The 27,057-nt window shown below is 40.6% G+C and overlaps 1 protein-coding gene across 8 annotated transcripts in view; it reads right to left on the reverse strand.

The window, feature by feature from the left end:
• Positions 1-27,057, reverse strand: part of LOC104363535 (caldesmon) — a 199,451-nt gene that overhangs the window by 22,128 nt on the left and 150,266 nt on the right. For 6 of the 8 annotated variants that reach the window (XM_042795437.1, XM_032986250.2, XM_032986248.2 and 3 more), the window contains 4 exons: positions 9,067-9,213; positions 6,448-7,513; positions 5,717-5,800; positions 501-649 (listed from right to left, as the gene is read on the reverse strand). In XM_042795437.1, the coding sequence (XP_042651371.1) occupies positions 501-649; positions 5,717-5,800; positions 6,448-7,513; positions 9,067-9,213 (1,446 nt within the window). The remainder of the gene's footprint in view (positions 1-500; positions 650-5,716; positions 5,801-6,447; positions 7,514-9,066; positions 9,214-27,057) is intronic. The other 2 variants (XM_032986255.2, XM_032986256.2) reach the window with 1 other exon arrangement.

The raw sequence follows: 27,057 nt of genomic DNA on the forward strand, positions 1-27,057 counted from the left end.
TGAAATCAAGAGAGCAGCTCTTTGAAGAGTTACCAACTGGATTGTGCCCCATACTGATATGCATGGTCTGATTAAAAGCAGGTGGGTAAATGGAAAAAGGCTACTTCAGTAAAGGTTGAGTTCTGACTTAAAATATTAGAGAACACAAAACCTAGGCTGTTGTCACTATTGGCCTCTGTACAGATATTAGAAATAAATGTCCTTTAGGAAGGAAAGTCCCAGCAGAGCAAAAATAAGCCACTTGCCTCTACTGAGGGAGCAAGGCTATTTACATCTGCTTTCTGTACTTCGTTTTGTTACTGCAACAATGTGGGGGCAGTTCATTATTAAATAGGCGAGGAGCTTTAATTCACACCTACAACCCAATGAACAGCAGAGCCTCTGCTGATGTTGCCAACCCAAGTCTTCTACTCAGCTGCTACAAGGCTGTTAAGCAGACCCAGAGATGGCCCCCTGCTCTGCTGTAACGTAAGCAAACCCAGTGCTTACTTGGAACTTACCCAAAAGCGTTCTCAGTAGATTTAAGTTTTGGGGCAGTGAGTTCACGTTCTCCGTTCTGTGCCTTCTGTTCAGGAACACCCTTCTTACGATCCCAGATACTTTTCATTTCCTCTTTGGGTGCTTTTCCTTTGTCCTTGTCATCTTTTACCTGCTCAGGAGAAACCGTAAATCATAGAACAAAAACAAGAAACAAACAAACAAACAAAAAAAAAAGTCACAATGAAGCATTCTAAATAACAGCTGAGGAACACAATTTTCTTGGTATTAATGACTAGCTAAGCAACTATTTTCAAAATATTTATGTGCTTTATAGCAGAAGTAGTCTGTAAAACTCTAACTGTGACCAACCACCACTCTTCCGTCCTGGTCCGAATTCAAGATGAGAATATCTTCAGCAAAATTATCAGTGTTCTGTGAAAGATTTTTGTGGCCATGGGACTATGCTACCACTTTGCTTTATTCTGCAACTTCACTCCACTGAGGCACCCCAACCCTCTTCCCTCCTGCTGCAGCATCATTCACCTGTTGCTTAATAAGATTCTGGGTTGCAAACTCTTTGGGATTAGGCTTGTTGATACATTCTTGGTACAAGGTTATGGGCATTGGTGCAATAAAAATAGCACATAACCTTCACCAATTGTCAAGTTTGCCTGACAAAGTTCATGCTCTTTCCAGTGTCATAGCAGATGGATACTTCAGTATTGTAAAAGTAATGGCCAAAACACAAAGCTATCTTTATATCAGAGTAAAATTTACCCTGACAAAAAGCACAATCCTACCAGGAGCTAGTCATGGATAGTGTTATCAGACATGAATATTTAATCCTATGAAAAGGCAAATATTCTCTCCAGAAACACGAGAGCAAAAATTCCCTCCATCTTTACAAAGCTTTGTCCTATAATTCTTAACAGTAAGTAAGTATATTTAGTGCATGGATTTCACTCTCCAGTATTCCTTCAGATTTATGAGCTTGAAGTATTTATCAATACTACAAGACAGCCTGATCCCAACCTGCTGAGTCATGGCTAGATGCTGATAATAGGAGGAAGATACTGACTGATTTAAGTTCTTTATCCTCAGGTAGAAATATTCCCTCTCAGTTAGTTAGGCTACGAGTCTAAATAGATTTTCAACAGCAGCAGATGAAACATTTACCTCCTTTTTTTTTTTTTTTTTTTTTTTTCTTCCCAGTTCTGCCATGCTGGAGGAAGATTCTAGCTGGTAAGCAAGAAACACTTTCTGTGAAAAATTCATATGAAGACCTTTAGGAAAAAATACTTTTGTACTTTGGAAGCCTGTTGCCATCCCATTTGCTAACTAGAAAGAAAAAAACTTGCCTAACATCCTGTCTGCAACACAACTGCTTTTATGGCTTTCCAAGCCGCACCTTGAAATAAAAATCTAATACACATACACATCCTCAAATACAATCAAATTTCTATGCTTCCTCACCAAAGAAGAACTTCTGGAGATGTAATGTCTTTAACAATAAAGGATGAGTCCATAATCTTCAAAATCAAGATCCTCCTAAGGCACTGAATTAAGCTGCTGACTGAATTCCCAAAGTCAGCCTCTGGCTTAACCTGAAGCTAGTCTGCTTGCTCACAGAAACTGATAGGATGGACAATGCCAAGGTGGCACACACTACAGGTGAGTACTGGCTGGTTAAACTACTCAAGCAGATTTGCCACTGGTGAGGGATGTTGGACACCACCCACAGAGGCATTTGTTTTGTCCGGAGGGCAGGCAGTGGCAGTGCAGACCATCCCCACCCTCTCCTGCCAAAGAAGCTTTAGCCACGACCTGGCAGAAGTGCCTGACCACGGACAAGAGGGGAGTTCAGTTTCCATGACCATGCATTCTTTGGCCATGATGCTGTAACTGCTAGCGAACAAGGCCATTATTACTAGCAGCCTCAAGGGATGGTTTTCTGTTTTCTAGGAGCTGGGCTGAGACAACCAGGGCTATTCATTGAGCCTAATGAATGCCATCAGACAGTAATATCTTTTCGGTGCTCCCAAATCTGGGCAAGATTGTAGCTAGTGATCATGTTCACAGGAAAAATCTCTGCTGCCTGTTAGCAATCTTATAACCCTTTAGTCCCAGTCAGGGTGACTGTTGCAAGATTTCACATGCCAGGATGTCTGTGTTGGGATTTTGAGAGCATAGGATTTCCTTTGCTGAGATTTTCATCAAGACCTTTCTAAGTCTCATTAAAAAGCCAATACTTCCAGCTGCCTGATGTATTGAAGTCCACTGGGGAGGGTCATATCTCTTACATCTTAATTGAAATCACTGAGAAAACTAATATTAAAACAATATATTTTAAAAATTAATAGGTTAGGAAATAGCATTCCAGAAGCCAGTAGGTTTTATGGTAATATGTCTGCATTTGAGAAAACCATTAATACAGCTTGGCCTCTTTATTCAAAAATACGATAAAACAAGATATTACAGAAACATTTCACACCTTTTGGGCCCAAGCCTTATCCTACTAATTTTAATGCCAAAACAGAGATTGATTAGCACAGAAGCAGAAACCATTATGTCCCATTCCAAAGTCAGGCAACAGAAAAAGTACCTTCCCTTGTTCTCAGTGGTTCCCTAAATTACAGGCTAATTCAGCTTCTGCAGAATTCAGTAAAAAGGACCACACTGACTCCAGTTGGAGTAGACAGGTGGTATTACCTGAACTGAAAACATCTCACATGCTGTCACAACTCTTGACCATCAAGTCAAGATAGAACACAACCAAAAGCATGTTTAGCTAATTTCCAGATTTATTTATTTATATTTTAATCTTTCTCTACACTGCTTCTTTCCTGCTAGGGTGTTATGCTAATATTTGAGGGTTGAGATTTTTAAATCCGTAGTTTGAACACCTTCAGACCACAGAGAATCAGTTACTGAGGCTGGGGCCTTTTTGGCAAATTTGATTCCTTATTTAGGCTCAATTACTTGGTGACTTAAAAGCTGTGGGCATCTGGCTCTAGGACTTCCATTTCCAGCCAACTACCATACCCAAATACCATGAGAAAAGCAACTGTTGCAGCACGTCTAGCCAAACTGGAAGCAGGAAATACCAAGAGTCTCACATCATGAGAAACATTGTTCTTATGAACTTTCCAGGCCATTTTTGAGAACCAAAAACTGTCAGGCAGTTCAGAAAAGGAGACAAGATTTTGCTTGCTAATTTGATCAAAACCTGAACTTTGAGGAACAGATTTTGGTCACATTAAGTAAGGACATGTGCTTGTGTTGCACAACTGCAAAAGCAAAATCTGATTATATAGATACACTGTATTTCTTCAGGATGTTGCTCATGATATACTGCCATCCTCTGAACTGCATATATGGTTCAGAAATAGGCTTCATTGAATTTGTATGTCCTTGAAGTGGAGGGAGGAGTGGAGATCCTGATCTTGACTTGTTTTGGAGTCTGAGATTGTTGATTTCTCTTCGCAAACCTAGAAGCAACAACTGTGATTTTCAAAACTGAGCAAAACACTCTGAATGCTCAGCTTGATACACACGCAAAAGATTTACTTTTCAGTGGATGGGTATTAGGCATTGCACTAAAAGTGGGGCTATCTGAAATCATCTCAGCTTGAGCATCCAAAAATGGAAGTACTAAAATCACAAGTCACTTTTTAAAAAGTCTTACCAATTTCCTGGAATAATCTAGCCCTGTGGCTATGGTTTAGAAGCATGGTGAGAGCTCCAGTGAGAATTGACTGAGCTCCACATAAACACAAGCAGGACAATTGTGTCTCAAGTCCATGCTGCCTCTCCCCTGCCTACCCCCTCCATCCGCCCCCATCAATATTTGTGGTCAGTTACACCCTCCTTTTTACATTTACTTGTAATATTCAAAGATTGTGTGCAACAGTGAATATTACAAGCCAATTCTGTCTTATGAAGAACTCTTAATATAATCCATCCCTTATTTTTTGCACAGCTCTTTCCTCTGCTTTTGCAATTGGATTAATTTAGAGCAATTGTTTAGTTTTTCTAGTGCACTATTATGAAGCATCTCCATTAGGTCTCATTTAACACTTCCCCTTTCTAGAGTAAATTATTCTAGTATTGCCAATCTCTCTCTCCCTGTTCATTAGGAACTTTTCTTCTAATCATCTTCATCACTTTATTTGCCTTTTCAATGTCACATGTACCTTACTCAAAATATGATACCTTGGATGATCGAGCAAGGCAACTGGACATAAAACCTTGTGACTTGATTTGCCTTCATCACACTCTGAAGATGAGCTAAGCATCTACAGCATGTTCCAAATTAATCCAACAACTAAGGACCCTGGACCAGACCCTCTACAACCCTGAATGCTCCCCAGCAGCTGGACAGGCAGCAAGCTGCCTGTTATTAGATCTCTGTGCTGTGGCTCCCTTTAAGCCACACAGACCTGGCTGAAACCAAATGGGTCCAAACCCCCAAGGCCCTGACCAGTCTCGATGTCTGATTAGAGTCAGGAGGTATTTTGAGACCTGCTTCACTGAACCAAAAGCACAGTTGCTACACAGCATTGAACATGGCTCCCTGTGTACAGCTATAACCTGAAGAGTAAATGGTTCCCAAATCTTATTTACTTACCATACAGTAAAACACCATGGCACCAGCTCCTGTGTTTACAGTGGAAATGCAATGCAATAAATTTTGTTGTTTTTCTCTTTAAAACAAAAGAAGAATCTTGGAATGCACAGTTTATATCATGGGGCTTTGCAGTTTGGGAGAAAATCATTAGTTAAGGCAGTCAGGTGGCCAAAGGGCCTAGATGATGATGATGATGATGATTATTATTATTATTATTGGAGTAGGTCTCAGTCACAGGGAAAAAGCTCACAGTAAAGTGGGAGGAAACCAGAGAAGGATGATTAGTTGATACAGTCCTGAAAAATTCATCCCTAGGGTGCAAACCATCCTTGCATTGTTAACCAAACCGAGTCTCCTGAAATATTTGTTCTAAGACAAACAGGACTTGATTCTAAAGCCCCAAAAGAACAAAATACTTAAGCATTTACTTAATTTTAAGCACATAAATATCTTCATCCCTATTTATTTCAGCAGGATTACCCATGTTCTTAAAGTGAAGCACATGCTTAAGTACTTTGCTCAGCAAAGCAACTTCCAGTTATAGCTCACTTATTTATTTTCTTATCTCAAGTTTTCCTACAACATCTAAATCAATGGTTTACAAGTTACCTGATCTTTTTTGGAAGCAGGTCGGAACTTCTCATCCAGCAACTTTTCCTTTTTAGCTTCCACTTTATCCTCTTTTTCTTCCCCCTTTGTTTTTGGGTTTTTAATATTTTTTTTTAATATGAAAACATCACATCTGTTTGCATTTTTGTTTCTCCACGCTGTGTTCATGTACAAATCCTGTGTGCAGCCACATCTCCATCATATGCTGCTGTGCCCACATCCCCGTGTGCAGTGGTGCTCCTTCCACCCTTCCCAAATGCTCCAATTCCCCCATCTGGGCCTTTCTCCCTCGCATGGCATCATGCTCACATGTCCCAGCAGAGACCCCTCTCTTGTGATTGCATTTAACACACACGTTCCTCACACAGTTTACGAGGTGCTCATAATATTTTATGCCAACATGTGTCTGCCTCCACTTCATGTGTTACGGCATTCGGCCAGTTTATAGCAGCTGAGAAAAAAGGCAGCCAAAAAAACATGCAGAGATCTGAACATGCAAGGTTTTGTTTGAACGATGGAGTGAGGTCAGGCATGTTGTGCACTGCATTATTGGTAAGCAGAAGTAAGGAGCTTTATTTTTAAAAAGAGAAAGCAAGAGAGAAAGCACAAGTATTAGTCACGTCATTGTAGGAATAGATCTGTGAGGAAATTCCAATTCAAACTTTTTTTTCTTGCATTACATTTCTCAGAAACCACAGGTGTCTTATATTGGTGCAAAATGTTTACTGTACCTGTTTTCTTAGGAAAGTTGCTTGAGGTTTTTCCTCTTGTACTTTCTTCTCTTTTACCTGTTTATCTTCTATTTTCTTTTCTTCCATCTTTTGTTTTTCCTTTAATTTCTCTGCTTCTAGCTTAGCCTTGTCTTCAGCTGCCCTCTTTTCCTCTTCTGCCTTAGCCCTTGCTCTTTCCTCAGCTGCCCTCTTCTCCTCTTCTGCCTTAGCCCTTGCTCTTTCCTCAGCTGCCCTCTTTTCCTCTTCTGCCTTAGCCCTCTCTCTTTCTTCAGCTGCCCTCTTCTCCTCTTCTGCCTTAGCCCTCTCTCTTTCTTCAGCTGCCCTCTTCTCCTCTTCTGCCTTAGCCCTCTCTCTTTCCTCAGCTGCCCTCTTTTCCTCCTCTGCTTTCTGTTTTTCCTCCACTGCCTTCTTTTCTTCCTCTGCTTTTAACCTCTCCCTTTCTTCTGCCTCAAGTTTCTCCCTTTCTTCTGCTTTCTTCCTTTCTTCCTCAGCCTTTTCCTCATCCCTACGTTTCTCTTCATCTACAGCATCACTTATACTCTGATCCCCTTCTGGCACAGCATTTGTATCATTCTCTGCTTTGTGCTCCTCTGCATTTATATCTAAATTTTTTGTTTCTACTACCTCTTCTTTATCTGTGGATTTCTCTGCTGTCACATCTACCTGATTTTCCTCTGTGGGGACATCCTTTGGTTTCTCCTCCTGTACCTCCTCCTTGTCTTTTTCTTCTTTTTTTTCTTCTTCCTCCCCATCTTGCCTCCAGTTGTTCCTTTGGTATGATTTGGTAACCGTTTCTGTTTCCTCAATCTCATAGCGTCCTCGGCGTGTTTCAGCCTTTTCCTCTTTTCCCGTGGTCTCGTTTTCTTCCACATTGTTTAATTCTCTCCTGCTGGGCAGTGACAAGCTCCCATCTGTGATCGTGGGGTCAAATTCCTTTTGACGTTCCAGGGCTTCCTGTAGACGTTTTTGGCGTCTCTCCTCCCGTCTTGCCAGTCTCTCCAACAACGCAGCTTCATCATCTGTTCCCCCCGTGGTTGTAGTACGCTTGGTTTCCTCATCTGCAACACTACATAAAAGTGACAATTTTTCATTAAAAAAAAAAAAAATCTAACAATGTATGCACTTAGCTGTTTCTAGAAAAAGAACTTGCTGTAACATCATTCCATGGTTTGAAAACACAACATGTTGCATACTTCAAAATTTAGCAAAATGGTTCTGGGGATTAATTTTGGTGTTTCTACATGTATAGGAACGTGGTGTTTCACAATGTCAGAGCCTGGAGAGGTTCCCTTCCAGGCCAGCTCTAACAGCCACTGAAGTCCCCAGGAGACTTACTGACCTCAGTAGGCACTGGAATGGTCCGTGACACTTGGAGTGGCTAAAATATGAACTGCCCTGAAAACTTCATCCTACCCCTCTGCACCCTGCAGCAGAATACTTGGAAGACTTAGTTTCCTTTAAGGCCTATTTTGGATTGGCCTGAGGCATACACGTCATATGCACAGTCTTCCCACCAGGCAAAATTTTTGAAGATGCTACAGAAGCAAGATAGCTTCTGACTTCAGTGAACTTCTCAAGCAGTGAGAAGCTACTCCTGTTCAGCAACAACATTCACAGATACAGTCCATAATGGGATAGCCTTGCAATTAAGGCATGAGGTCATGATTGACCGTACAGGGACAATAATCTGTTAGAAAACAGAAAGAGCACAGCACCATATTTAAGACATGCTATTCAACACCTGTAGGTATCAGGATTGGATCTCGCTCTCAATCCCTGGAGGTTTTAGACTCCTTCAAAATTACACTGTTTAATTCTCTTGTGTGCAGGTTTCTTCCTTCTTTCTAGCTTTTTTTTTCTTCTGTTGTGGAAAAAGATTATAATCTACAATCAGAAATGTTGCTGTTTTCCTATCTATATCCATTCTCTTCGTCTTTAATAGAATGTTACTTGTGCTTAGAGTCTATTAGCTTGATATTGCAATGTTTATTCCTGGTCTCTTCTATCAATTGTGTTACAACTATTGGAAATCTGGATATATTATTTGTGACTATACGAAACTGAATGGACATACTGGAAGGCCAGTTCTGCCACTCAGCTTGTGACAAGAGGCACCTCACTCCATAACCCTTTCTGTTGTTTATAGCCGTATGACCCCGACAATGCCAGATGAGGGCTGAAGTCTAGCACTCACACCCAGCACCTTGCAGGCATGTTTCAGCTGCTGCTTGAGGACTGGGTGCCCACCAATTCCATGCACCTTGGCCCCCTGACACCATGGCACCTATAGGCAGAACAAAATGCCTGAGGCAATCAGACAGCAGGAGGCATCAGAAGTATTTCCCTTCATGCGCCTCAGCTGAGTTACCCCACAGACAGCCCTGAGGACACCCTGGGAACGGGCCATGAGATAGCCTCAAGCCCAGGTTCAATGCTGCTGCCATCCCACCATGTAGACACAGCCAGTAGTGCTCCTCATGGTGTTAAGACCTCTTCAGAGCAAGGATGGCCAAATCTGGTGCTTAAAACTGAAGTAGCAAACCAGACCCCTTCAAGATACTTCTCTACTCTGAACAAAAATTACTGTTGACTTGTCAGTAAACAATGTCAGACATTTACCTGTTTTGGGCATTAACTTCTGATTTCTCTGTTACTTCTCCTGATAGATCTCCTTCTTCCTTTTGCCGCAGTCTCTCCTGTCGAGCCCGTCGGCGACGTTCTCTGGCAGCTTCTTCCTCATCATCATCATTTCTTTGGTAGGACAGCCTGCAACAAAGCATTAGGGATAGGGAAACAAAGGGGCTATAGAACACAGGACACCATGACTGAAAAATTACAAAAAGCAGTTGGCCAGAGCACGGTAAGCATGACTGCTCCATATGCTGTTTAGAAAATATGCTGTAAGTTGAAATGCATAGATTCAAAGCTTGATTTTGTTTACTTTTCCAGAAATGAACTTGACAAAATAGTCACAGTGAAGGCAGCAGCCGCACCACACTGTCAGTTTGCTCCTAGAAAATACCAACCCCATAAAAGACCAGCTCTGTAGCTGAGCAAATATCTTGCTAGTCTGCACCATGATCCTACCAGAATGCATACAGCAGCGTTGGAGCAGACTATCACTCAAGCCCACATAACTGAAATTGAACTAAGCCAAGCAGCTTTTCATTAGCCTCCTCTAAATATCACATGGTGAAAATTGTGACAGTATTCTAAAGTTGAAAGACTAGAAAGCAGGGAGACACAAGTATGACAACGCCTCTCAGTGGTCAGTTCTGAGTGCCAAATATCTGACACCTACAAAACTTTTGTGAGCCTGGAGCCCTGCCAGGCCAAATCATACAAGATTGTTGCTGTGATGAAAGCCTACAGCTGAGAAACCATTGTGTTCATCTAACCCAACAGATGATTACATTTAGTTTCATCCTACTCAAAAAGGAAAGCAAGACATTACAATCCTAATAATCCTGTGGCCCATTCAAACCTTTGCCGAGGTACATTATTACTGTGAGAGATAAAGGGAAAGGCCTGCATCCCTCTTATCTTTTTGTGCAGAGAAAGTGAAATAGGAAGCTAACGAGTGCAAGACCCAGACAGGACATTCGTTTACTTTTCTTCTAGCAATGGTATGATACATAATGGCTAAGAAGTTACTCTTCCTTACGTAGTCACACATTAAATTTAGCTGTGCAGCCATGGACTTAGAGAAATAAAGAGCTCTGCACAGGGTAAAAATAATCACAGTTAAAGTTTGCATTTCAAGGAACATTTTAACTTTAAAAGCAACTAAAACATTTTGATTTAGTCATTACTCAGACTCTTTGGGTTCAAGCCTCTCCCGTAACCTTGTTCTGGTACTACTTTTACCGCTTGTTGAAAGAAGGGTGAAAGTACTGGATTGGCAAAGATTCAATTATCCCAATTTTGCTTTAACAATTGAAAATGGAAGTTAAAAATGCAACATGGCTGAGTCACTTGTCAGACCTAGAACAGCATTTTCATCCTCAGCGCACTGAAGGATTTGTTTTGCTATTTTCATGCTCCACTTCAAAAGCTTACAACTTTTTCTTTGTAGAAACAGCTCTTCTCAAAGAGAGTGAAAACAATGAGCAGCACAGCCATGAAGGATCACAGTAGAGGGAAGAGGAAGAAAGGAAGAAGGTGAATTAAAAGCACTAGAGGTGACACAGGGAAGACAAGGAAAAACGCTTCCTGTTATTTGTAAGCAATTTAAAGGGGGATCCACATTTCATTTAGGTCTAGAACAGGAAACATATGAATACAGTAATAAACCAATGGGGTCTTTAATTTGCAGAAGAAACAGACTGAAATAAAACTACATTAGCAAACTGACCACAGAAAGCCTACTCTGTCCGTAAGATGTTCTGGCTGCAGGAAGCCTATGATCTTTATAGCTCTGAATGCCAAATGTAAGGGCACAGGAGAGGGCACACTGCTCTTAGCCTGTGGTAGCTGGATAATGGCCACAACTGAGTCAATTCCCAGCAACTATGGGTCAAGATTCGTCTTTGCAGTGAGACCACAGGAGGATGAAGTAGTTTATCCTACTCTCTGTACCCACACAGAACACTCCTACACAGCAAGGAGAACAACTGCTTTTAAAAGCCTCTTTAAAATGCCTTTTTTAAACCACCAGTTGCTTAGAAAACTAGAAAAGGAAGCAACAAATACCCTAAGCAAAAAACTCACAAAATGGTACCAATTAAATAAGTCAAATGAAAACAGATATGTATTTCTGGTCCTTGGACACTTATCACATAGATCATCTGTTAAGAAAGCTGACAATCTCTCTAAATATCTTTTTTAGTCCATCCACTGCCTCACTGCATATCACAGCAGTTTCCTACAGTGAGCAAGTACACCAGATATGGGCTCCACCCATAAGGATCACCTTAAGTATTGAATTCTGTTCACCAGCACAGATGCATGAAACATCCCAAATAATCCGGAAATAGTTGTATCAACAACTAACAGCAGTATTTTATAGATTTGTATTATATTTTCTTTACAATTACGTTAACACTACTTCCCAGATTGTACTTCTACAGGCTGTTTTTCTTGCCTCAAAAATACCAGCTCTGCTGGAGTGGACCTGACTAGCCACCACAGACTGACAGTAGAGTAGGTGAAAATGAAGGTTCAGGTTGGCTATGTTAATTAGCAGGCTAATGACCACACTGTGAGCAAAATGACAGCAGGATCATTTATGAAACCATTCAACATAGTCAGCATAACTGTCATTTACTTTCCATGAGAAATTCAGTCATAGGAAAGATGGTGCAAGTTAGACAAAGGCCATTTCTGCCCATGAAAAATACTCTTCTCTGACTACAGTGGTTCATCTCACCATTCTCTCAATCCTCATGCACTGAGTTCATTTACAGTAACTCAGCTGGCACATCACTCTCTTTTCCTTAGTTATCTGAATAGCCTCCTCCTCTTCTGTTGCCTAGGGTGTCAAACTAATTTCACACAGAGGGTAAACCACAGGCAGACACGTGAATTCATGCACTATCCACTGGGAGTGGGAAGACTGACCCTCACTTACCTGCTGTTGCACCTCTCCCTAGTTACCCATCACAAACAAAATCAATTTGGGAGGTCTTCAGAGCTTATCTTCCACTTGCCTACATCTTTTGACATTCTTTACACCATGAGTAAACAAATAATAAAAGTATGACTCCAAGATTTCAGCTCTGTATATCAGACAGATGGAAATCTGATGATCCACACTGGCCTGTGTAGTTTCTCCACCCTTGGAGAACAGCCTTGCTGCCCAGCATGCATACACACCCCACAACCAAACTAAACTAACCTTATATCCGTTTGCCACCTTCCACATAACTGTTTAAAGTCTTTGCAGGCCTGTCTCTCTCTACAGTTAGCTGTTCCAGCTACCTCAGGCAATGAAAGCACGGCACAGCATGATCTCCAAGAGGTATGCCAAGCCTTCTGATACGCAACACCTCTGATTAAATATTCAGATGAAAAGATGATAACTTGGAAACCATCCTACACCTTGTCACCAAAGATAACACACTCTTGGTCTAACTGTCAACTAAAATAAAAAAAAAAAAAAATAGCAGAGTGTTATCTGCTTCTCCTGTTAATCTTCTCTATATTTCTGACATAAGGAAAAGCGGTCTAACCTCTGTGCATTATTGATAAGTTGTTCTAGTAAAGCATTACTGTTGAGTCTATCATACTTGCCACACAGCACAACTCAAGTACAGGAGACCAAGCATCTCATGTCTGTGAGAGGACATTTCCTACCATGCTAGGTAGGGATAACAAGTAACAACAGACATGCTGCCCTGTTGAGTGGGTAGAACAGATTTATATCTCCAGGACTGAAATCCCAAACCTGCTGAAGTCAACAACAAATCTCCTGATTATCTGAGTAAGTCTAAAATGTTACTCTCAGACTGAATGGGGGGACTCTACAGCCTAGAGTGGAAAATAACTGCTGGATGGGGAACATAGGTGATGAGGCCATCTGACTCAGAACTTCTTCAGAGAAATTTGCCACCCTCTCTATTTTACATCTAGCACTGAATTTAAATAAAGTTATAACCCAGTAAGAAGCTTGGTAGTAGCTAGGATGATTATGGGGCTGAAACCATTTCATACAATCCAGCTTCAACTGGTTTCAACTTGAAACCACAAATCAGTTCAAACATTATCCAAGGCACTTTGGTTTTAGAGTTTCTTGCCCAGTGCTACTACATTATTATTATTGTCTGAATTATGACAGCACTGAAATTTCCTGATCAAGCTCAGAGGCTTGCTACAGTAGGCATTTTATAAAGATAGAGGAAGATCTGCTCCCCGTTCTAAACAGTGTGTATTCTGATTAGAGAAACTTAATAATTGTAGTACTATCTGCCCTATGTGAGTCATAAGATGAATCTGATGAATCTAAATTCTTTTTCATTTTTCACAGGGGTAGAAAAAAACCACACCTAATTTAAGCTGGATCACACTGCTCCATTATAGGGGAGGCAGGGAGAAGAAAGACTTGTGGATCTGAGCTTTGACTCCACCTCAAGGGTGTCAGAAATACATGAAAAATTTCCAAACACAACAAAAGCCTTCAAGACTAGATTTCTAACTTAAACAGGCAGCCCAGATCTGACTCTTCTTTCTTCCATGATTCACTCAAATGCCATAATGTCTCTCCTTTCTCCTGCTTGCAAAAACACATTGCATTCATAGCACTGCCCTCCCAACATGTACCTCAATTAGATGCAACTGTACCTATTCAGTATGCTCTTTCCCACACAACTTTGTTATCTCAAAGCCCTAATATCTATTACAGATCTCTCTGTGGTGCATCCCGAGAAATGAGATCATTCATCCAGTATCAAACTGCTGCACCTCCACTTGCAACCTAACCTACTTCCAAGACCTTCACCCTTCATTATCTAACACCACAGCAGTTGAAGTGACATCTGTTGACTTGTATATCTCCAAACTGATGGCAGATGGAGGACGTCAGTAAAACGTCCTTGATGACAAATTTCACTGCCAGACTCAGTCTATAGAAGCTGCATTTTTTGGCCTGTGCTCTTAGAAAGACTTTCTATTTATCCAGGCTCTTCCTGAAAGGATGGGTGGGGTGAGAATGGACTCTGTTATAATACCCACCAGGGAGTGATCTTTGTGTCACTGTTGATATTTGGTCCTGTTTTATTTATGATTGCATATGGTTTAATTTTTTTTATTGTTCATTTAATTTGTGTTATGATAAGGGTGCTTCAAAATGTGGATATAAACAACTGATCAATCTTCACCTCCAAAAAATGTAACAAATGCACATGCTTCCAGAGGATAATGCTTTTGTCAAGATTTGTGTGTCAAATGTCAGCTGTATTTTGTTGAAGTCATATCTAAAAATGTGGTGAATGGTGGGGGGAAGTTATGGGGAACACTCTTCTAATTGTTCCTCCATAATTCAATGAGAGTGTCAGCATTCTGCTCAGACCTGCTCAAGAAGATTCATTTCTATGAGGGAACAAGAAGAATTTCAGTCCAAAACGCTCATGTTTCAAAAAGATATAGTGAGTGAAAACAGGGGATTACACTGAAGACATTCAGACATGCCACCACAGTTCTCAGTCCGATGTTGTGTATGAATGCTGTTATTAACACCAATATTTTTCACATATTTCTCAATTTGACATGCACCATTTTCTACACATTGAACGTAGCAGAGACAAGTTGATAAAATTAACCAATGGCTGGAAATTAAACCCAGACAATTTAAAACTGGAAGTGAAGCACATATTTTTAACAGCAGGGGTGATTATATACATAAAAAATGATGGAACATCCATCTCTTGCATCTCCACATGGATGCCTTTTTGGAAGTTATACTACAATAAAATATCAATTCTTGGGCTCATTACAGACATAATTTGGTGAAATTCCATTATCTCTTAGGTATGGAAGTTAGACTAGATTATACAGTGGCACCTGCTGGATTTACACACTACAGTCTTCCATTTACAGAGGGTACATGCCTTCTCATTCTGCTCATAATTTATATCTGTCTCACAAATATCTTTACTCCTTTCACCCACACATTCCCTGGAGCTACACAGCCTATACTCCTTAGTGGGCAAATTACCCAGATATCCACACAGTTCTCTGGGAAAAAATACCTTTCAATGTATTGCCTTCTCATTTACATAATTTTCACACTGTGTTTCTAATACTCTTTCTTATTTTTCATAGCTCCAAAGAGCTACAGGATTATTATTTTTCTGCTGGGTAACCATTTATTCAATGGGCTGGCAGAAGAACATTCTTTCTGTCAGATCTGGCATCCTTAATTTCCTACCATACTTTTAGAATCCTTTCTCCTACTTTAAACCTTGATCTAAAATACCTAAAGATAAAACAATGTGCATTTTAACATCTAATTTTTTGTTTCAGCTGTGGAAAACCTTTAGATTATTTACACTGGTTCATCATCTGGCTGTGAGATTGTTATTTTGTTTGCATGACAAAACAGTTAGGTATGGGAAAGAAAAGGTCTTCTGAGAGATCCAGCTTGTGTACATTCTTCTTTCTTGTTTCTTTCTTTCCTTTTGATGTTTTTGATGCTTAGTTTTTTTCACAGGTAAGGAAAGAGTAGGTACACTCATCCGTTTAACAGTTTGATTCTAAAAAACTAAGGTGCAAGCAATCCACAACAAAGAATGAAGTATACAAAGTGACATGCAAGCTAATAACCACAAGGGAAAATGACTCCATGCTGCCTACAAAAATACTTGGTGAGTATCAAGTAATTCATGCCAAAAAGTAGCCAGAAATTTTATTTTTTTTCTGAAGATGGCACTGAAGCCTCTAGGACAGATCCTGGCTTCCCAAAGTACCGGTTTCTGTTGCAAATATAAGTTTCAGATGCCTCGACACCCAGGATTTCCAATGCCTTTTCTCATTTCTTGCAGTTTTCTGCTTATAGCAACACTGTTGCTTTGGTTTTAGGTTCAAGCCCTAAAACCTGGACTACATAGTTAGATCCAGTCTGCAACATCACTGCATCATTCTGCACAAAGGCAGAATGACTCATGCATGCACCTATTTTTTTTTTTTTCTTTCCTCATGGTTGAAAACTGATGATCTGTTTCATAATATGAAATGCAGGCAGATTCTGCAACCACATCCAAATAACTCTGGTAAATCGCCTCTGAATACCTCAGCATAAATTGCACGCAGAGCCACTAGCATGAAGGGTAAAACCTTCAGCTACTGAAACAATGTCAAATTTGCCTCCAACATACATTATATTTAGATAAAAGCACTTGTTGGAAATGTCCCAGGGAAAAGCATGTAATTCTCTCAATATGTGAAGTCTGTAATGCTCTGCAGTTTTACTTCATCCACAATAGACTTGACATTGACCTGTCAGTGAACAGTGTGGTATATTTAACCTGTTTTAATTTAGAAGTTTCACATGAAAAGAAAAAACGTAACTGGGTAGAAAACGACAATTGGCCAAGTGCCTTCTAGGTGATAACTATGACTTTTTCACTCCTTTCCTTGAAGCTTAGTGGAATTCACCCAGAAATCTGTTTCCCTGTCAGATGACAAACATGCAAAACAGTATAAAACAAGCTTACTTTTTCAAACTTAAAAAAGTGGGACCAAAACCCAATCACTGTGCATACCACTGTGGTTGGTGTGGTATTTGTAGACTCCGTAGCAAATTGCTTTCTGCTTGCTGCCACCACCTCCAGTTGCTAGTGCTTTATTGCATATAAAATCCAAAATAATTTATGCCACAGCCTTACCCAGTAATAGTTCAAGCATATGACTTGAGAATAATGGGCACTTTGCCCAGCTGAGGCATAAGTAAAGATTTACAGGATTCACCCCAGAATATATAATGCACCATTGCTGCAAAGCCAAATCAGAAATGTTCTTTCTTGTGGTTTCAGGCCCCTGTATTCAATATGGCTTTCAAGGCACTTTTATACCTCAAATTGCTAGCTTACCGAATGCATACAAAGTTAAGATCTAACTTCTCCTCTTTTATATTTCATTGCAAATAAAACTCCATCTGACATGATTAAGACATTTACTCAAGACAGAATTAATTAAAAATTAAGACAGACATTATGCACTTGTAATTTAAAAAAGATCCTCTGCATATTGAGAACTGTGGTCCTCCTAGAAAATATGCAAAAGATTTGAGGAGTGCAACCTACATTTTCTCACAGGCACCTTTAGGCAAATTGATGTCTCCAATGTGTTACAAACATCTTTTAACTAATACAAAATTCATGTCATCATCTACAATATTTATCAGAGATGTTTAAATGAAGGCAAGGGAGGGAAGGAAGGCATGAGGAGGACTTTTGTTATTGGGCCATTTTCTCATCCTATGTAGTCACTTCATTAAACTGTGATGCTGAGGTAGGCATAGTCAGGGATGGACACCCCATCAGCCAGCCTGTAGGGAATCTGGAGCAAAAGCACACAATGAACTCTCCAGCCTTATGGAGAGGAACCCAAACAGGAGCACAGGACCATTGTTCATGGCTCAACAGTAATTTTTCTCTATATATATTTTATATGCATACATATAAAAATATAAATATTTTCTCAGCAATTATTATAAGAAACAGTTATTTTTCTATTTAAAAATAAAAAACTCACGTCACATGCAATATGATTTTTCCACCAGAGGCTGGAGTGGAAATTATGTTGTCATTAGGAAGTGGAGTTTTTCTTTTTATTCAAGCAAAATAATTACAATTAATTTCAAGAGGATTCCCGATTACTATTGTTCACATTCCCTATACCTATAGCAATGGTCTGGTTTTGCTAAGTTTTCTGATGTAACCACCCCCCTTTAAATGCAAGAGAATGCTATTATTGAATAAATCGGTATCTCTTCCAGATTGAACTCCCAAAATGCAACTCAAAATTGCAGATTAATCAGAAAAGGGTCTGTCTAAGTCCTGTACCTGGAGCATATACTTTGAGAAGGGTAAACCAATTAATAAAGAGGAGATAAGATACAACAGATTCAGCTCATTTTTTAGACTGATACAAGTACCTTCCAGGGGAATTGCACTTTTGGGTTTCTTATATTTGGGATTAGGGTGCAATAGCAACTGCAGCATTTTTTATGCCAGGATCTTCACAGCATCCTAGTGCTTCTTCCTAACAGTTCAATTCTGAGGGCAGCAATGGCAAAAGAAGACATTCCAGACAAGCCTTGCTACTGTGAGCACCACCTCAGCTAGGTGAGCTAAAACCAGACTTGCAGAATGTGGTGCTCAGAGTACAGACTGCCTCCACCCTAGCATAGCTACAGCAGTGGTAGAAACAAGGGATACTTTAGCAAGGTTTTTCTGTAGAGACAAAGGCAAGGAGACTGGATAGAAGGAGAATTGGCTTTCACTCTTCTCAGCTCAGTGTCCTGTTTAACCCTGTAACTGCGGCAGGTAATGTTTTCTGAAGGAAAAGAGTTTAAACTTTTTTTTTTTTTTTTTCTGGTGTTATTTTTTTTCTTCCAAAACAGTATGCTGCATCCTCCCCAAATTAGCAAACAAGAACAAAGTTATGATTTCAGGAAAGCGCAAACTGAACTATAATAAATTATGTATGAATTGCTGACCTGAAAACCCAGCATTCAATTTCATCTGCTTCTCTACTTTCACCCTGGGTTGCCTGCTTTGAAGGATTGTTTAATGTAGCACTCTTAACAAACCAACACCGACATTTCATTCCCTCCACAAAGATTAATATTGATGCATTTTAAGAGCACTGTATTTTCAAAGAAAATGCAGGACCATGAGGACAGGTTTCACACGTGGAAAGCTGCTTTAGTTTCAACCTGTACTTGCTCTACTGAATATGATATAAGGACAAACACTAAAAAAGTTAACTCAGAGAATCACTGGATTCATTAACATCCAAGCCAATCTCGGTCACACAGTATAATCCTCCATCACCATGCCCAATCTACTCACAGTCAACTTCCAGCATTTATCTATTCACCACCCACCCTGCCAAAACAAGATGAGAAATTTGAGATGAAACATGTCTTTGGTTTTCAAAGATGACAAATCTCTATGAGCAGAATCCCCTTTTGCACTCATGTTTTTTCTCCACTTGCCTGCCAGGTTTTACAGGGTATAATGAGGAACCAGGGGCCATGACTCTACAGGTGGTGAATCCTGTAAGGAAGAAAGTTCACAGCATCATGTTGATTGGTATCAGGGACAGCATCCACCAATAGTGCTGGACCCATCTTGAAATGAGTTATTTCATCTGTCACTGAAATGGAGCCGTGTCTAGGGTGGAGCAGTATGTAAGCTACAGCTATGGCTCCATAACTGAAACATCAGTCTCTGATTTAGGACTGACATTGAAATTGATTATGGATTTGAACAAGACTGAGACAAAGAACCAGTGGGGCAGGAAGGAGGAATGTGGAAGCAGGGATCAAACAGGGACTGTAGGAAGGGGCCTGGAACAAGACATCTCCCTGGGCTGGGGAGGGGGAGAGAGGAGGGAGAGACTGCAGCAATGAGGAACCTCCGTCCCTGCAGGGCACGAGATGGGGAATGGAGAGAGGTTGATGGGGAGAGGACAAGGAAGAGGGAAAGAGATCCGTTGGGGATCAGCAAGGACAGCAAAAGCACCAGAACTGGGTATATGGCTGGGTATCCAGCATCAAGCCAGGTTCACACGGCTGTCCAGGGCTGGAAAGCGTAAACCCACCATGACTGACAGAATGGAAACTGCAAGATAGCGGGTCATGATTACCCAGACTACACATCACTACAGTAACTCCTTCAACCTTGCCTGAAATGGTATGTGATCTGAAATGCCTACACGCTGTCAGAACCTGCTATTTTTATTGCTCAATTCATCAAAAGTATGGGTGTTAGCATTAGCTTGGGCTCTGTGAAGCATCAAAACTCCTCAGTATTTCCCAGGGGATTAGAGACTGTAATTAAATGACTATTGCTCAGAGCCAGACAGGTCCCTGAAGATGTCTGCTGGAGCTTTCAGAAATACAGCAAAGACTATGCTGCATGAACAAAGTACAAGGCAAGTATTTGCACACATAGAGCCTGGAAAAATAATTTTACCAGATAATCATTCAGATAATCATAGAATAATCTTTTTTTCATCCACTCTTTCCGACACAAAATATGCAAGAGAAGGACACAGCCTTAACATACCACAGCAGACTAAATATTGAAATAAATGCTGCAAACAGGAAAGCAGCTGAAATGTAAGAGCAGAACATGCACCAAGACAGTGGACTGTGAAGCCTTATGCTAACTGAAATAAACCACTTTAGGGGGGATATGGCATTACAAATACATTCAGTGCTACAACATATGGTGAATCGGAAAAAAAAAAATAATGAAAATCAGATGTCTCAAAGTTCTCTGGTACCGATTCCCCATGCACACAACTCACGGATGCTGTGCAGGTGCAGATTTGGTTTCAAGGGAAATTCATGGTTGTTCACTTTTAACATGGACGAGCATCTGTCTCTCTCTCAGGTGTTTAAAAAGCCTACTGTCAACAGCCAAGGTGATTAGGAGATATTTTCAGTGAGACAGCAGAGAAATTACGAGTGCAGATCCTGTCATTTGCTAACAGGATTAGGGGCAGATACACTCCATGCATCTCTCCAAAAACTAATCCCAATGTGTCTTTCACCTTCATGAAGGGTAAAAACCTTTCCATAAAACAGGCCCGTACAGATATGCAAGGTCACATATAGCACTTTGAACAGCAGACTAATGTTACAATGATTTGCAGACATCGTATAACAGCACTGCAATTTAAACAGCTGGAAGTTTGAAACACAGGCATTGCAACTATGCCCACATAAACACAATAAAATACCCTGGTTTCACCTTTTCAATTAGTTTTCCCTTAGATGTGCCTGTTCCCCTTACATTGCTCCAATGTGATCCTTATTCCAGGTGAAGTTACTCATAAGAAACTACAAAACAAGTCAGTGCAAACTATTGGAGAAAGCCTGTGAAAAACTGAGTTCATGAAAGCTGAACAATCACACTGAAAATACAAATCTAAAAGCCACTGTTCTTTAAAAAGGGTAAAAAAAAAAAACATTTTCACATAAATCTAGCGTCCAAAAAAACCTCTCCCATTTCAAAGATTCACTAACAAATTATCTGCAAATTATAAGCTATTCACAGAAAATACCCAGATAAAAACTAGGAAATGGAAGAAAATAACAATTTACTTGCCCTAGAAGTCCCCATGGACTGTGGACTTCCAATGGGACATACGCAGCTATTAGAGGCATAAGACTCCTAATACAGAGAAACTGCCCCATGGAGATACTGTGCCAGTGTAAGGGACTCTTCTGCAATGTACAATATGTTTCCAAATCACAGAGATTATTATGGTGCATCTCTGGGTTTTGTTTGTTTGTGTGTGTTTGTTTTTATTTCGTTCTGGAATAGCAGTTCCATATAGGGAACCAGTCTGTAATAGCTGATGCAAAATGCTTTATACTGTAGCATCCCCACACAGATGAGCTCTGCATTGACACAAGGAGCTGAGTGGTAGTGCTAGTTGTACATTCACAGCAAGTTATTGATCAGGTTCTGTTGAGTTTTTGGCAAATCTTCCACTGCCAAACAGCCATTCTCTGCCCTAACTGGTCAGCCTTCCCCAATGCCCCTTCTGTGCTTCAAGTTCATCAGATACAAACCCCTGCCTCAAGCTTTCAGTCCTTGTCCCAGCTCCAGCCTGTCCAACAGGCAAAATACATTCACACCCCTCCTGCACTGGCAGGATCCTGGGTTGCAGGAGAGGGTGAGCAGCACTAACCTGGGCTATGATCCATGAGCTTTCAGTTGCTTCCAGATAGTGATGAGTGTACCCTTGTTGGAGAGCATGGTATTACCTTGTGTTGTGATTGGCCTTGCCTCTGCACACAACCAAAGCACTGGCCCACAAAGCACCCGTTTGATGCCACACAACATACGCTTTCTTTTATCTGCGTTTCATCATACTGCTAAAAGAAATGGCAGGTGAGTCCAGGGCAGAAAAGGTGAAATAGCAAAACAGTTGGGACTGTAGAAGAGAGGAGTATGACCAACAGTAGAAGGAAAGCGAAAGGAGATGGGCAACAAGGTGGGGTGGATAGCGAAAGTCTGCCATGGTAAGAAAGTGGTACGGTTCATGGGAACAGACTGCAAGTGCAGGCAAAAGAGAATCTAATTCCAAGTGTGAGAGGAGACAAGCAATGATAAGTTTCTATCACCAAGAAGCAAAGCCTTTTTACGGATTCAACTGAAATTTTTAAAGAAAAGGTAACTGAAAAATTCATGATTAAATGAACACACACAAATGTTTAAGCCAAGGCTTCTGGTATAATCCATTACATTTCAGGAGTGAATACAGACTGATAGCTATTTTCTCCTTGTTGTTATATTAGTACTTGGCACTTGTTAACTTCTTTCCCTCAAAAGATCTCAGAGTGCTTTACAAATATTAATTAATCCTTGTAATTCCTTCTTACTTCCGCATGGTGGGTATTATTACTACTATAATACCAGTTAATGGAATGGAAAAACAAAAACATAGAAGAATTTACTACTTTTCCTAAACCACCCAGCAGGTAAGATTCTTGCTTTGGCTGCACTACACACCTGCTCCAAAACCTGTTGAAGATACCAGGAGCTTTTCTAGCAACTAACAAAAAGGGTTGTTGCGGGTACATGGACTCCTTCCTCCCAGGCCCATCTCTAACAGCTGCACCGTGCTGACTTCCATCGCTGTGACTGGAAGCGTGTGAAAGCCACTGGCGGAATTGATTATCCTGGGCCGTTTTTTTGCTGGCATACTGAACAAAGAGACATCCTCCCCTGAGCTCTCTCTGAGCAAGTGATAGCCTGCCTCTCCTCCGCATTGTGCCTTCTGTTGCTAGGTATTTCCAAATCAGTAGTTTACATTTTAAAGAGTTGTGCCTGCTGGGAAATGGGAAAGGAAGGCTGAAAAGCTAGCTTAGCCCAGGGGATCTTGTGGCCCTGTCACTGCAAAAGTACCTCAGGCTTCGAGCAGGGGTCCGCATGCTTCAACACAGCCTGGCACCTTTCTGAAGCACTGGGCTATGAACTGAGATATGCTTAAGTGCCTGAAAGTATGGAAAATGGGGTACAGGGTCCTCACCATTGGGAAACAGGGAGTTAGCTTGCTGCCAAACCCTTGTGCTTCTCAAGCTCCAACAGGTGCAGAAAGCCAACTTTGTTAGGTAGGACTCCCAGAAGGTGACTGAGTGAGAAAACACCAGCTGTACACCAGAAAGATTGTAGTCCTTCAGAAACTGTAGAAGGCATCACAGGGGAAGGTTTCTGCACACCGTGGCTCTCGCTGCACCCTCTTCAGTCCCACAGGTTAGATGGGAGTGAACTGAATGTCAGCTAAACCTTCCAACACTGGATCTTTCAGGACTTCATCTTGATTCAAAGTCAAAACATTTCCTGTCTCACCTGCACTGCAAGACAGAAGTGTTTTAGGAAGCCACTGAGACTCCTATAATAGGGCATGTGCACAGCGGATGGATCCTTAGAAATAACACCACCAGTGAACAGACCTTAGATTTGATCCAAACATGCCACAGTTCATACAAGTATCCTTTTCCCAGCAATTCATAATAACTATTCATATATGCACACCAAGCCCATTGCAAGGGAGATGCAATTCAATTTACCCTTTTATGAAACTTCTCACTGAATTTAAGTTATGCATCCTGAAAGGCATTGGAAATGGCCAAAAAACAAGCACTGGATAGCAAGTCTACATTTAATATACTTTTTTGAAAATATAACATTTGGCAAGCAAGGATTTGGCAATGCAAATTGCAGAATATTTGGCACAAAAAAGAATTAGGACACACATAAAATAATTTGAAATCCTGCTCACAAAACGTGTGGCCCAACCTGTTACCACAACTCAATTGACTGAGGTTACTGAGTAAATAAAAATATGGTAATCATCTGCCTGAAGAAGATAAACTTTAGCAGTTATGAGGCAACAAAAGGGTCTGGGGATCATCAGCCCTCCAAACTGGAAAAATAAGTTAAGCCTGCTTTTAACTCAAACTAACATGCTGGTAGTTAAGATGCTAAATACGGGATTTAGAAGGCTTTGTTTGGCCCCTACCTTGTACAGGTTCCTGCATGAAATGCTCTAACTCCCTTGTGCTTCAGTTCCCATCTGACCAACACACAGGAATGTTTAGTAAAAAAAAATCATCCATTTGGGGGACCTAGAGGCTAGCACAATGGGTGTTACCTACATCAATAATATATTACAACACCAATTTGTCTAATGCAAACACAGGCATAAAACTTAACTCAGACACTAGCAATCCTCCACCAATGAGGTGATCTTGGACATACTTATAGGTGCTTCTGCCAGGTCAAGAGGAGTATGAGACAGAGTAACTGTCAGTGTTGGTGCATAGCTATAAGCATATAGAAAAGCATATAGAAACACTTTTTCTGGACCCTTGCCCAAAGTTTGCTCAAAATTGCTACATTGCTACAGTGTTAAGAGAGCTTTTTAGCATTTTGTTAAGTCTTGAGGAAAAGCTGCATTTGCACAGAACTTAAAAACTGCTTTTCTACAGCCTTTATGGCAAATGTAACAGAGGAACTATAAGAAAATTAGTCCTCAGCCTTAATCTTTCTAACTAAAGTAAAAGTCTAGCCAGCTTTGGAAGCAGATGTGATCTCTGCTAATTAGGCTTTGAGGCTTTTTAAAATCTTGAGAAAGAAAACTGCTGACACGTTATGTCTGACCACTCCTGTTCCAGAAGGAGGCAGATGACTAAGGCCAAGATGCACACCACCACCACCACACACACCCAGAATCCATGCCAGTGATTTCCCTTCTGCGGAAGAAGCACAACGCTAAAAATCTCCTGCTTCACAGATGAAAGATGGGTGTTACACAAAACAGACAAGGCTAGCATTCAACACTAGTTTTAAAATGGGAGGCTACTTCTGTAGAAATTAGTATACAAGACAACACGATATGGTTGAAACACATTTCATTCGGGCTTTACAAAATATTGTGTAACACAGTAGAAAGAGCTGAAAGGGAAGAACAAAAGAAAGAAGGAAAGGAAGCACATGGCAAAGAAGATGCCACTGTAGTTCATGGGAGGTGGAAAGCCAGGAACAACCTGAAAATGAACAGAGACTGTAAAGGTTCCACCATAGCTATGTCAGTGTGTGATGATGGTCCACATAATTTGGGGATGCCGAAACCTACAGTGTATTGAGCCTTGTGAAGGCTCACCCATCCTATTATCCTACTGCTAAGTTACAAAAGCCACTAAAACCAAAACCCACTAAAACCAACCAACCAAACAAAAAACAGCACGAATAAGCAAACAACAAAAACCTGTAGTATGGATCATGCCAGGAAAACAACAGTTGTAATGCTAGAAGGTAATTCTGTAATTACACTGAAGCAACTCCAGGGTTGAATGTGTTGCAGATGGAATTTGGCAAGCCAAAAATCTCCTGTTCAGAAACATGTAATATATTTTTATGGTTAAAAAATCTGCAGGCAATTTAGCTACGACAAACTGAACAGAAGCCAGAATCTCACATCCTGTAGTGACAAGTGCATTGGTCTCAAAGACACACCTCTAGGACAGGCTTCCACATTTCTTAACAGTACTGGGGGAAGGAAAACAAGTGCACATGGACTGGTTCCACAGTGGCTGCTTTCTCAAAATTTTTAAATGCATAGCATGCCAGTTAGAAGATACTTTCTGAATAAGGTTTTAAGCTGTCTGGAACAAGAATCATCTTTTTTTTGTTCTGTAATACAGCAACCTTTACCAAGAGGACCCACAGTAGGATCAGATCTTCCTAAGCAGAGGTATAAAGCAGATTGAAAGTGATCTGAAAAAGATTCAGAGATCAGAATAAAAACTGCTTGCACAGAGTTAATCCTCCCCGGTGGCCACGGCAGTTTCTGCTGGAGTTACTCTTATTCATAAGAATCTGAATATTTCTCACTGTTGCTTAGTCAAGGTATATGAAAAAGTGGCGGATGGAAATTAAAGAAGAAGCAACAAAGTTATATTGATTTACATAGAGATCAGGGACTTGATCTTCAAGAGAGATTCTGACTTTGAGGAAGAAGGGTCTGAATACGAATAGGCACCAAATTAAAAAACCCTACCAAACCCCAAAAAAGAGGTTGTGCAGCAAGATTTTGGGAGTAGCCTGATTGTAATGGTGCATCTGTATGTTCTGTTTAATGTGAACTTGTACATCCAATCTCTGCTACTAATGCCGTTTATTTTTCTTTTCTGCTTTATTATCATCCGAGTTTATCTTTCACATCCTTTGCCTACAGTAAGCTAACCTTAACAATAACAGGATATGTACTCTAGAATTACTATGATGGGAGTAAAAAAAGAGGAAAAAATTGCTTCACAAGTGACACAATTAAACTCACAATACTCAGAAGAAAATCAATGAGTGACGGAGAGAAGTGGGCTTTTAGTGACTAGGTTAACTGTTATTCCCGCTACAGTCAAAGAACCGCACCAGAGCACTGGGTGGGAAGGGGGCAGGCACTTTACGTCACTTTTGGTCTTCCAGTACATCACAGAATTAAATTAAGCAGAGCCGATACTTGGCTTGATAATTCAGTTACCAAGAGACAAAGACTGAGGAAGGAAAGAATTTAAATACCAGCTTCTGCCTTCCCTTGAAACTTTGCTCATCGTAACTCAGTTTAAAACCCGAGGAACTATACTGACTTCAGATCTGAACCCTGTATTTAAGCCTGGCATGTGTTACTCATCTCTGGAATTCAATACGAGCCTTCAAAGCAATTTGAAAGAAAAACAGCTGAGCAATTTAAAGCATCAACTAAACCTTGTAGTTAGTACTTTCCTTCAATGATGGATTTTTGAGAAGAGAGAAATTGGATCGTAATACCTTGGACTAAAGTGTGATTTTTCTGACAGCTTCACAAACTGTTTAAATGCTTTAGATGTAGAACAACCCACATGGAAAACTGTGTTCCAACGTGCCCGCT

This window comes from Tyto alba, unplaced genomic scaffold (genome assembly GCF_018691265.1).
Source record: "Tyto alba isolate M040663 unplaced genomic scaffold, T.alba_DEE_v4.0 Super-Scaffold_21, whole genome shotgun sequence".
Taxonomy (NCBI): domain Eukaryota; kingdom Metazoa; phylum Chordata; class Aves; order Strigiformes; family Tytonidae; genus Tyto; species Tyto alba.